This window comes from Protopterus annectens, chromosome 1.part1 (genome assembly GCF_019279795.1).
Source record: "Protopterus annectens isolate FY-2018-M chromosome 1.part1, PAN1.0, whole genome shotgun sequence".
Classification (NCBI taxonomy): domain Eukaryota; kingdom Metazoa; phylum Chordata; order Ceratodontiformes; family Protopteridae; genus Protopterus; species Protopterus annectens.
Window position 1 is genome coordinate 1,264,434,757 of NC_056726.1, and position 13,565 is coordinate 1,264,448,321.

The 13,565-nt window shown below is 38.5% G+C and overlaps 1 protein-coding gene across 1 annotated transcript in view; it reads right to left on the reverse strand.

Annotated features, from left to right (window-relative positions):
* The window catches only part of LOC122816112 (myocardin-like), a 573,216-nt gene that overhangs the window by 169,008 nt on the left and 390,643 nt on the right, over positions 1-13,565 (reverse strand). The window contains exon 9 of the mRNA XM_044088880.1: positions 12,695-12,836. Coding sequence (XP_043944815.1) covers positions 12,695-12,836 — 142 coding nt within the window. The remainder of the gene's footprint in view (positions 1-12,694; positions 12,837-13,565) is intronic.

Below are 13,565 nucleotides of genomic sequence, written 5' to 3' on the forward strand. Positions count from 1 at the left end.
GTGCACACTGTTGCCTGACTACCCCTCACAAATGTTGCACTGGAAATGGATGGGCATAAATAACAGCATAATAGCACAGAATGGATGTCTGTGTGTGTGTGTGTGTGTGTGTGTGTGTGTGTGTGTGTGTGTGTGTGTACGTGCATGTATGGACGTATATGCTCATTTACAGTGAATGTGTCCAAACACTGTTTTTATGTCTAGTCTAAGAACTGAAACAAACAATTTTTGGACAGAACTGTACCCCATATGAAAGTTTGACTCTTGCTCTTGACCAGCGCAACACTGACAATAAGCCATACTGCTTAAAAAACAAAACAGGGTGCAGTCTAGCCACTAATTAGCAACTCATATTCTAAAATAAAACATCTGTAGAAGTTAATCTGTTGGATTTCAAATGCATTTTTTTTTACATTCAGTTCTTGAGAAAAGAAGAAATGTTGCAAATCTATAAAGCTGATGTGCTCATAATCAATTAATTATTTCCTTCTTCCTGGATTTTCTGCCCTTAAAAAAGGCTCCTTTTTTGTTTTTTTCATTAAAAGGAGTCCCTTAAAGATGCTGTTGTTTTCATCTTCATTGTAGTTTTCTGGTTTAAATCTGACAGTTTAGCTCAGGGTTTATGCCATTCTCATTACTTTGATTTGTTCACTTTCTACCTACAAACTGTACGGCTCTGAGTAAGTCTCTTACTCTGACTGTGCTCCCTGGTTAACTACTGAAAAGAGACACTTGTGACAAGTGGGCTTACTCGGTTAACATGTAAAATTAAAATAAATAAATAAATAAATAGCCTACAGATTAAATCTAGAGTAAGGAGTTGATTGACTATTTCTTATAACCAAGGAAGCAAAACAAAACAGAAGTCAAAGGCAACAAGACCTTCCTTTTCCCCACTCACAGAATGGCCTCCCATTTCTGAAGATGACTTGAATATACTTTTAAATGCAAGTATCAGTTAAAGATAAATGTAACTCTTTTTTTCTGTTGCTTGTACCTGAGTAAAACTTGAATTCATATGATCACAGCATTTGCAAACTGATGACATTCTGTGGTGATAACTCTAGATCATATTTTCTGGTAATGAACAATGCTTGTTTTTTTCTAAGCAGTTAAAGCAGTTGTGGATATCAGGTGTTTCAGCTAAATGGCAATTCTGAATGTCCTTGGCTTTGTTCTTTTACTCTTAAGTCTTTTTATGAACAATTTCAGGCCAATAAAGCCAAACCCCTCTAGCTGTGCCTTCTTATGACATCAGCACACCATAAGAGGAATGTTTGACTTTTGGAAACACAGCGTAGTCATACCTACAACAGCTAGAAGGGTTTGGCTTTATTGGCCTGAAATTGTCCATAAAAAGATTAAAAGTAAAAGAAAAAAGTCACGGACATTCAGAATTGCCATTTAGCTGAAACACCTGATATCCTTAAAGGGTTTGTTTGTTTCTTTCGGCTTTTCCCGGTTATGGGTCGACACAGCGGAACTCCGGTCCGCTAATTATTGGCAGTAGATTTTGACGTGTAGGCTTGCCGGGCCTAACGCACAACCTTCAACGAAGGAACACCCATTCACGCATGTTGCCACACAGAAGACGCTCTAACTGAGAATCGAACGGGCAACGTCTAACTGTGAGGCGACAAAACTACCACAGCACTACCACCGCAGCACTTGATATCCTTAAAGGGTAATTTACATATATCCCATGTTGCCTCTGATTCATGAGGTTTAAGGTATCACATAGTGGAAATTCTAGCTTTGCTAGATTTTTCTTTTTTGTGTTTTTAACCAATTGGTTAATAAATTCAAAATAAAAATAAATAATTAAAATAAGTCAAAATTTAAGGACTGTCCACTAATAAAGGAGAAACTTTAGTGTTTTAAGTGTTTATCATTGCACTGAGCAAATAGGTGTATTTGCCCTTTTCAGAGAAGACTAGGGGAGAGAAGTTCCACATTGAACATTAGCAATCACATAAAATGTAGTATTTTACAATTAGGTTTACAGCATAAAGCAAGCATTAAAATGTAAGTAATTAGTACAATGAAAACAGAAAGATGTTATTTTTAACATTTTGAAGATACATGCAAAAGCAGAGCTGTTACAAAAAGTTGGTATTCCAGTTTTTCAAAATATACACAATTTGGGTGGTAACGATTTGTCAAATTGCAGAATTTAGATGAAATATAGGAGGCTTGCTAGATTAGTTCAAACAGTTGTGAGTTTTTTTTAAAGAAAAGTTGAAGCTGTATAATTTGAATTTGTTTGTAGAGGTGGTAGGTGTAATAAATAATAAGAAGGAAGAAGCTAATTTTATTTGGGTGAATTTGAGGAAACTGGAGTAGTCTAACAAGCAATGATGACATTGCTATACAGTAATGGGTTTGGATGTGGATGCTGGTAGCAAATGTAGCATTTTTATTGCAATTCTGTTCAAGTTTTGGAAGCTGGGCTGATTACAGGTTGGTAAGACTGGAGGCTGCATTAAGTAGGAAAGCAGTTGCAGTAGATGAGCAAGCAGGGAGACACACACTCTGTTAATCGCCATGCAGGTAGCTGAAGTGAGCCTGAGAGAGAGCCCTAAACACAGATATCATGTTCACAGCACTTGAAAAGCCAAAATAAGTAAAAAGGTTTGCAGTCTGTCTCAACTGCTCTTCCAGTCCTTCTTTAGTGCTGAGGATTCAGGAATCCTACCAAGCAAGGCTATTCTAGGAGTATGGCATCCTGGTAATTGGCCTTTTTACCACTCAGCAGAATAAGGTTAGTCCTCTACTCTGCTTGAATGGGGTAAGGGGATTATTAGTGGATGAATTCACCTTCTCGTAGCAGGGCTGAGTCCTGTATTCTTTCACATCAGTCTACATATTATTCAGAGAAGAAAGACAAGTGTTTATCCTCCCTGTCCTTGGGTTGCAAATAAGGCTGTAGTTTTGTGTTCCCAAGTTCATGGCTGTTCAGAAAACCAAAGCAAGTGTGAAATGACTAATGTGACTGCCATCTCCTTTTCTGGCAGTGGCTTCTACTTTAGGCCATTTTTTAAACACTGTTACTGAATTATCATGTGTGACATAGGCACCTTTACATAAAAGTAATCAAACTGTATTAACAAGTTAAAATTAACAAACATTATGCTTCACATATATTGCTATATAACATATAACCAAAGCAACATTACAACATTTAATTCCTGCCTCCTTTTTAAAACAAAAAACATCTTTATTAAACCATCACTTATGTAATAAGTAATCATACATTTATATAAATGAAAACAAACCACACCAACACAATCCTAGTTCCAAGCATTTTCCATCACAAATCATACCGATACACTCCCAGTCGCAAACATTATACATCACTTATAATCTACCCAATTATTTTCAGTCAAACATTACATAGATAATGTAAGTCCTGCCTTCTCTTAAAACTCATTCCTACCATTTGATCCCACAGGATTACCAGGTGGGTTTCTGTGGTGAGTAAAACCACTAAAAGACCTTCAACCTGACTGAGATGCTCTGCCATTTGGAAACATATTTCCATTTAGGTGGGGAGGTGCCCTGTATTCCATATTCTGGGAGCATAGAGCTGCTTCTTATTATCTCAGGCACCTGTATAGTGTACATTTGATGGTTATCATGATTTTTATGTAAGCTATTTGTGCTCACTGTAACCTTGCTGAGGGTAGGACTGTGACCTAGTATTAGCTGATTAAGCACTTGTGTTTTAAAAGAGTTCTGCAGCTGCCAACCTTTGGAGAAACCCTGTCATCCTTTGTATTTGGTCTTCATGACTCACAGGCTTTCATGTTCTGTACTGAAACCTGGTAGTTGCATAGCTTTGAATTTCTCCTCACAAATGCTCTTCTTGGCATCCATCATAACTGCTGATAAGATTTAGGGACTTCATGTCCTTATTTGTAGGGGGCCATAGCTGACCAGTCACAATGATAGCAGGCATTTCATGACCAACCAAGGTTTCTTCCAGAAAGTGGTGTCAGATATTTACTTAAACTATTCTATGCATCTCCAAGTTTTCCTTGCTGTAGCAGAAACTACTGGAGAAACAGGCCATGAGACTCTGGACATGTTTCCATCAGTTTAGGATTTCCCTGGAGTGACTGCCCATGTTTAGGAAGACAGAACAGCTGAAGTAAATCATAAACATCAATGGTAAATGCTTCATATATTAGAATGAGACGTCTGCTCGAGAGAGATGTCTGTCTTCTGACAGATGTTTTAGTAGACTTATTTTAGCACAAAAGACCATGGTTTCAGGCTGTGTCATTAGAGGTAAACCAGTTAACTCTCTTCAGTTCCTTCTTGCCACCCAATGTAGCGTCACTTGCAGTGTTATTGTCATCATCATCATCATCATGATTCCATTTTTTCCCATTTTCAACATGGGGTCAGGGTGTCATGCAACTATCACCACATCTCTTTCTTCAGAGTCACCCCCCTACTCTAATAGTCACACCTGATTGTCACAGGTCCTCTTTTACACAAGCCATCCTTCTCTTGGCTGGGTATCCTTGTCTTCTTTTGTGTTCTTCCTGAATATCTCAAATCTTCTTTACCAGATCATCTTCTGCTTTCATGTGCATGGGACCAAACCACTAAAATTCCTCCTTGACATTTTTTTTTTTTTTGCAGCTTAGGCTACTTTGGCTTCAGCTCTGATGTCTTTATATCTTCATCTGTCCCACAGTGTACATCCGACAACCCATCTCAGCTGCTTGATCTCCATCACCCCAAGCTTCTTCAGCTGCTCTGCCTTCACTGCCCTGGTTTCTGTGCCATGCAGAAGCACTGGTCACATCTTACTATTCACCTTCTTTGACATTCATTCATCAAAGATAACCCCTGGTACTGTGTGCCAGCTGGCGATTGCAGAGTCATGCCCTCTGATCCTGTGCAGTCCTTTTTTACTTAGAGCTTCTGCTTCAGATTGTAATTATATTGTTTTTGATTTGGTTAACAATAAAATACATCCCTTGAGAAAGTTATCCAGAACAAATCTTAAGGTTATCAGATCTCTCCTAAAGATATCTATCCTTCTTAAGTGTCTTTTATATGTCTGGGAAAACAGCACAGTACTCAATCCTGAGTAATTGGGTGCAGTGATTGAAAGCAGGACAAACATCTACTAACATTCATGGAACAAAAAAAAAATGCAGGACATTACTTCTACTTTTATCCTCATTAATAATTGTCCATTGTGTTTTCAGTGAATTTGCTTGCTTAATTAATATTCAGGTTTGCCTATTGTAATATGTCATTTATTTTCTTATTAAAGTGCATAGGTAATTTAAGCACTAGAGTAATCTTGAACTTCAAACTGAACTTGGAACTACTACTCTCTCTGAGAGACTAGTAGTATATGAAAGTGTTGAAAAAAGCATATGCTTAAAGAGAAATGGAAAGTCTTCATGAAAAAGGTAAAACAATAATAATGATAATAATAAACAAAAAAAACTCAGGTGTGGAGCCAACCAAATCTATTGAGAAGAAAGCAGCTAAGCCCCTTGCTGCCTCTACTAGCCACACTATTTTAAAATGATCAGTGGAAATGGAGTTGGTTTCAACTGTTATTGGAAAGAAAGTCTTTATGGAGTCAAAAAGAAAGGAATGAAATTGGAAAACTGATCAAACTGAAAAAATAAAATCATCTCAGTAAGAGGTTCCCCAACTTGCACAACTTTCCTGTGTTTGTTTATTTATGTTTTGTCTAGAGACTGCAGATATTAATCATGCTCTTTTTCAGAAATCCTTTCAAGTAATACTGGGAGAGGCTGATCCTGGAGACCAGACTGCAGTTGGACAGACACTTTTGTTTATTGTTTTATTGTTAGGGAATGGACTTATGTCTCCTTGGTCATCAGTCTTGCATACATCCAAGGGTTTGGTATTAGTTCCTCGGGCAACTGAATCACCCTTGTACAAAGGTTAAAAGTACATAACGGGTAAAAATTTCAACTTGGTATACAAGGTAAAATTTAATCTTAATTCAGACCAAAACCATCTATTAGTGGGAGAGCAACAGAAAAGAAAGGAAAATGAGAAGGGACTCCACACTCCCATCTTCAGAAACTAATGATGAAGAAAAAAACTATGACCTTCCATCCTCTGATGACATATTAGCCGTCACATATTATAATATCAACAATATAAACAATTATTGTGATTTTTTAAATTTATTTTCAGGTCCTCATCTGGTGCCACCATTAACTTTACACACACAGAAATAATCTCTGTGCTTATGTTAATACCAGCTGACCGACAAAGAGTGTTTCTTGAATATTTTTGCAGAAAAACCCTCAGGTTTCAGGGCCATGAATTCTCTCTCATGTGCAGTACCGGTCGAAGATTTTGATGAATATAATACAGATTTCTCTATTACAAAATGTTCAAAACTGACATTAACTGCAGATACAACTGAATCATGCAGATTAAATGTACTCACAATGCCAAGAGTGCTATTTTTGATCTAGTTTCTGATACTGTTATCAATAGACATGGATAAAAGAACAGTCTTCTTTGTATGACTTAAAAGCCAATATACTAATGCTTCCATTGAAAATACTTTCCTTTTTGAGTGACCATTTCAGAAAATTATATATCAGTTAAAGATAATGGTGAGACAAATACAGAACATTAAAACTAATGTTTTATCTTCTAGATCTTTAGTGTTATAGAAACTGCTCTCGTGAAAAACTAGACTTAATTCATAAGAGTAGACTGGACAGTAACAAGGTCATAAGAAAAGGCAGTGCCAATCGATCAATCAATTAATAAATAGCTGTGGAGGGTAAGAAGCTGCAACACCAGACCAGTACCTCTTGTCAGCAAAGCCGATCCTCCTTCTCATGGTTATGAGATCAAGATCTGCTCTCACTTGCTCCCTGTCCTGTTTCACTTGGGGTACAGAAGATTCAGCTTTTCTCATTTTTTGTACACCAGTGATATTTAATACTATCAGACCCGTGTGCCAGAGAGATAGTATTTTTTTTTGGGGGGAGGGGGTTACTAAATAGAGTTTTGCATCAAACTTCCATGCCTTATACATTTAACCGTACCAGTTCATCAAAACCTTCTGGAAATCAAAACAACAGAATTGCTTTCAGAACCTAAGCAAGGTACAAGGTTTTACTTATCTTTCTTTTAAAGTTTATGGTGTTGTTAGTTACACAGCATTTTTAATCATGAGTGATTTTGGCATCTGGAGTGGTTGGTTTGTGCCAAGGTTGGCACAGATCATTTGTGTTTTGCTGGTTGAAGGTTTTACTGCCCTTTCTTTCTTCCCTTTTATTTTGCTCCCCAAAAAAGAAAAAAATGGGGAATTGGGATTAAGTCCTCCTCCATCCTAATGGCTGATTTGGAAAGAATCAACATAAAAATAATGAACTGTTATGTGAACATTTCATAGAACCAGAAGAAACAACTATCAAAGCTCTCAGTCTTCCTTCCTTGCCATCTTTGATCAAGGAATTAAACTGATGGATTCAACACTTTTCCTTCTCACTACCTTCTTTGATACCAGAAGTTATTCTGAATGTATAAAAGAAAAATAAATCTAATTCTAATCACACCATTCTGGCCAAGGCAGTAGTGTTTCACTCTGCTGTTTCAAATGTCACTATTAGATCCCTCAGTGCTACACCTAACAGAAAAACGAAGGACAGAACAGTTATATAATATTTTATAATATATGATATTGTAGCTTCTATGGTGCTGTTATTTATAGAGATAAAGTCCTGATTATGGTCTTGGCAACCTAAATTCAATTAGTGGCCTGGGTGCCTGACTGACGTGGCAAGGGAGGATGGAAATAGCCATCCTGGGTTGGAGGGGAGAGTGGGGCATTATACAAACTGCCACAATCCATCTAGAAAGGGTCATGACACAACTGCATACTGGGGGGGGGGGGTAGGATTTTGGCTCGCCACTGGCTAGTGTTAGCTTTCTCAGCAACTGTACAGGTGTGTGCATGCACAAGAAAAAGGCATTGTCGATTTTGCAGTGATAGGAGCAGCATGTCCTCATAGCTGAGATGCCAGAAAGGACACAACACCTACCTGACTGACAATTTGATGGCTGGTAGATGGCATTCATACTCATAAATCTGGTGGATAACTCCCTAAGTATGTGGGAACAGATGGGTTCAAGTCTTGTAGTGCGAGTATTGATTGTCAGCAGACAGCAGTTGCTAAGCAAAGACTTTGCTAGGCAGATTGCTGGCTACATTATATTTTACTGTTGGAATAATGTAGCTTTCAAGTCCATTTCATTAGAGGCTGTGACTGTTTCCAGCGATTGCTTTAAAATATCTCCATTATAAACATTTATTCTATGGTTACTAGATCATCAGCTAATGCCATTGTCAAAGCATTCATGCAGGGATCATACTTCATTACCAAGCATTACTGTACTGCAGGGATCGTACCTCATTACCAAGAATTACTGCAGAGATCATACCTCACTACCAAATATTACTGTACTGCAGGGATCGTACCTCATTACCAAAAATTACTGTACAGCAGGGATCATACCTCATTACCAAGCATTACTATACTGCAGGGATCATACATCATTACCAATAATTCCTGCAGAGATCATACCTCACTACCAAACATGAGGTATGTACTGCAAGGATCATACCTCATTACCAAGTATTAGTATACTGCAGGGATCATACATTCAAGAGTCAGGCTTCCTTCCCTACCTCAGTGTTTTAGTACTCAGCTTTCTGATCCTTTGCCTCATAGCTGTCTTCTAGCTGCTGCCACCCTGAATATTATATTGCTTATGATTATTCCCAGTTACAGACCCACTAAGTATGTTTGCCTGATATCAGTTTATCTCTGAGACTGTACTCATTGGGTTTTAAATACTCTGCTGACATACCCTGTGGATGACACCTCCATCCAGTGGCTGACGTTGCAGATCTCTGTTAAGTTTGTTATTTATTATTTATTAACCAAGGTAGCAGGCTGATCAGACAGTGACTTATTTCAGCCATGGTCTGACTGCTATAATACAAAAGTAGCTGAGTATGGGAGGGGGGATTCTTGTACATTTATGTTCAATTGAAAGTGCAGATCTTTAGGCTATGTAGCAAAGATGTGCTGTCTGGCTTGAAAATTTAGTTAACAATGTTAGCAAGGATACATAAAACTTGGAGTAAATGGAGATGACAGACGAGAATTATTCTATTGTAAGGTGAACATAGACATTTAGTTAACTTAAAATATTGATTAGCACACATTAGGACAGTCCATGTAACTGTGTGGTACTTACAGTAAACACTCAATGTACTATCATTCTTTTATAATTTCTCCACATCTTTTGGGTTTCTAATACCGTGATGGGAATGGACCCCATTCCTAAGTCAAAGTATGTTTAAAGTTCATGAAATTAGTATTGTTTTACTCTTTGATGTCAGCCAGTAGTGCTCTTTGCAGCACCCGCAATGTGCCCAGTAATGACTCCTTCTGCAATCTGTACAGAATTACATGTATTGGTAACTTATCTAAATACGATTGTCGACTTTTCTTTATAAGACCTGTTGCTCCTACTACTATTGGAACTGTCTGGTTATCTTTCTCCCACCTTGCTCTCGTTTCTGCCTGCAAATTCTGATATTTTATGACTTTTTGTCTCTCTTGTACACAAGACACTGCAGTCACTGGGTGTGGCGATTTCAATGATCAATGCTACTTTTGTCTTCTTTTCTTTGACCACTATATTTGGTTTTCTCACATCTGTCTTTTGAACTGTTGGTAATGGGTGATCCCATGTGATGTAGACTTCTTCATTTTCTATGATGTTTTGTGGCTTATGTTTCCAGTATTTTTCATCCACTTCAATACCATAATGTTTGCAAATACTATCATCTGATTAGGTGACTGGATACTTTTGAAGGATTAAATGTGTGGATGTAAATATAGCAGATGAACTGATGCTGTAAACAGGTGCATTTGGCTCTCTTTCAAAGGTGCTGGAGAAGCATTGTTCTGAATTCTGCAATGGATGTGCAGGTTCTGATTTCAGTAGATAGGTCATCCAATAGTTTAGGAAAAATGATAGAAAAGGCATGATCTGATGTATGCAAGTTTACTGGTCTTTAGAGGATGATCACTTCATTTGAAAATGCAGAGTATAGGTTGAGCAGCTAGCTTAGAGGAAAGTTTTGCGGTTGCTATATTGTTGAGTAGTTGGCATATGACAACAAAACAGAGAAGCTCAAACCACTTATGGATAGAAAGACAATCTGGACTCACAATGAAGAGGCAACACAGTTCCTAGTAAAGCAGAAGTATAATGAGCTTCTATTGACCTGAGACTGCCTGCACGTCACAGGCATTTTTTGTAAAAAGAGTCAGCTAGCGGGGCAGACTTACCATGGACATAACCTGTTGATTCCACCACTAATGTGTTTGGGTAGGGAGTCTATGAGTTTGCGTACATTTTGAGGCAGATTGTTTTGAAATATGCTTCTGAGGGTTGAATCTGAGCAGTGGTTGTGGCTGGACTATTATAGGTGGTATTTGGTTCAGAAATGATGTGCTTAATCTGGCAAGTACATATTTATACATACATACTTGCAAAAGTGAGAACGCCAGATCTATAGCATTTGTCTTAATTTGCAGGAACTGGACTAATCTAGTAAGCTAAATGGCTTACTGATAGAACCCACACTGTAAAAGTAGCCGACTCCAAATCCAGCTCCAGACAAGTGACAAGTGGAGTACCTCAGGGTTCAGTCCTGGGGCCGCTCTTGTTTGGCATCTACTTCTCTGAAGTACAGGTCAACACTAAGGGACTCTGGCTAACAAAGTTTGCAGATGACTGCAAACTGGGAGCCATTATTGAATCCCCAAATGATGTGGATACTCTACAAAAGGGCCTTACAGAAACAGATGCTTGGTGCCAGAGCCATGGGCTCAAGCTCAATGCCAAGAAATGTATTGTTATCCCCTTTGGGAAAAAACATGTATCCATGAATTACCATATAGGTGGCAGTACACTAAACACAGAAAGTGTGATAAGAGACTTAGGGACACAGGTGGACAGTGGTCTCACCTTCGATAACCACATCGCCACAACAGTCAGGAAATCCTTCTATGTGGCACACCTCATCACTAAGGGCTTTTCATCAAGAAAAAAGGAGGTCATTGTCCCACTGTACTCATCTCTCATTAGACCCATTATAGAATACAACACCCCATTTGGTATGTACCTCTCAAGACATCTGCAACAGCTGGAAAGGCCACAGAAATACCTCACTAAAAGAATCACAGGCCTAAAGCAGATGCCCTACGCTGACCACCTTAAAAAACTCCAGCTATACTCTGTTGCATATCGTCTACTCAGAAGCGATCTCTGCTTAACATACAAGGCCATGTCAAACCCAGATCTGTTGGACATGCTACACTTAAAGAAATCCCAATCCCTCAGAGCTAAATGCTCCAGGGATCTAAACCTTGTCATCACAATAAACAAAACATGCTGGATGGATAGGTTCCTGACCCAGAGACTCCCCAGACTCTGGAATAGATTGCCCATATATGTCAAGCAGAGTGCCTCTTTGGACCTCTTCAAGAGGAACCTTGATGATTGGATGGGAGAAAGGAAATTCACCCCAGGGATCACGTCAGTCGCCCTGCTAGACAGGGGTCCAGGAAAGTAAATAATGTGGGAAGAAATAGCAAGGGAATTGTTATGGCTAGGCTTGTATAGGCTCTAGGGCTGATAGCCTAGTACCAACCTATGAACCTATGAACCTATGATTTTGGTGAAGTAGCTGGTTCAGTGATCAGGCACCTTCTTCTTCTTGTGTGGAACATAATGCTCAGAAGTTTCTGTGTATATGTATGGGGGGGATGCTTCTGAGCATGAATCTTCAGACAAAATATCCAAACTGAAGTGGAACAATGGAAAACTCCAATCCTGCACATATCCAGGAAGATCTCATTGTAGATCAGATGGTATATATATATATATATATATATATATATATATATATATATATATATATATATATATATTTATATACATATATATACTGCCTGGCTATATATAGTCCCAGCTGACTGATTGGCCCATTTGTTTCCTGCAAAGGTGTGAGAACCATTCATTGCCCATTCATTCCTACTAGGGTATAGAACTAGTTGCAGAGTTTGTCATCCAGGTAGCCATCAGGACTTTGTCTACCATAAGTTCTAAGTTCTAATCCCTTCCCAGCAACTGACATGCTGACTCACATGTATGAGGGTCATCTACACCTATCCGTGGGAGCTGTGTAAACCACCATATATGTTCCCCTGAAGGCTATTATATATACATGTCTTGGGAGAGCCAAGCACACATCCCTGGCCCATATGCTTGTCATACATCTCTCTCTCTCTCTCTCTGTTTCTGTCTGTCTCCATCTCTGTCTTCCTCCACTAGGTGTTGACTTGGCAGCAGGGTGGACCACCTCCCTGTCCCAGGATAAGTATGTAAGTAAAGACCTCTTATTCCCACCCTGCCTCACCCAGTTCCGCCGATGGCCAGGATGCTTAAATACCAATTATATGTCCCTCTACACCACAGAGCTGCAAAATACATATGTTATACTCAGTACAGTAACTGCTATCTTGATATAAGGTATCAGACTCTAAACAGATGCATAACTATGGAAAGAGCTTTCACTTACTGTTAAATCATCCAGGTTGGCTGGCAGCAGTTCAGGTTTAGAAGGTGAAGGGGTGGATGGGGTTGAAGGTGTTGTAGGTGATGACAGTGGTATCGCTGGAGCACAGGTGGGAGCAGCACTAGTGAAGCTGATTATATGATCACTGCAGCAAAATGAAATAAAGGAGAAATATACTTAAACAGTCCAGCATAAGTATGAATTATCATGATATTAACATTTGACAAGCAATCTGTATGGTCTGTCAAAGATACCTCATAAGCAACCATTAACCATCTCTATCCTGACTTTATAAAGCCTTAAAATGTCAGTCATATTGCCTGGTTTGATATTTTGAGACAGATAATTTCACACAGAGATGATTGCCTACAAGATAAATTATCTCCAGCATACTGGCCAGAATGCTACTAGCAACAAGTCACATAAGCACTGAAAGAATTATCCCTGGTTGTTTAAAAAACCCATGTTTTAGTTGTTATACCACTTTAACTACACCATATAATGGAATGTATTTACTTCATAAACACAATGTCATTTTCCTTTGAATTCTTTCCAGAGTATTGTATGCTTTTTTACCTGTTTGATGGCCAAAAGGAGAGGACATATTGATAGTCTCACAGCTGAGAAACACACACACACACACACACACACACACACACACACACATATATATATATATATATATATATATATATATATATATATATATATATATATATTTGTGTATAGTACACTCTTACTTCCTACTACAACTAAAGTACTGCCCACCTATGGGCTGGCTTTGTTACAAGTGAATCAGCTGCTATTAGCATAAATGCTATTTAATGGGAAGGGGGAGGGTCATTGCAGAACAGTGGAGCTATACGTGTATCAG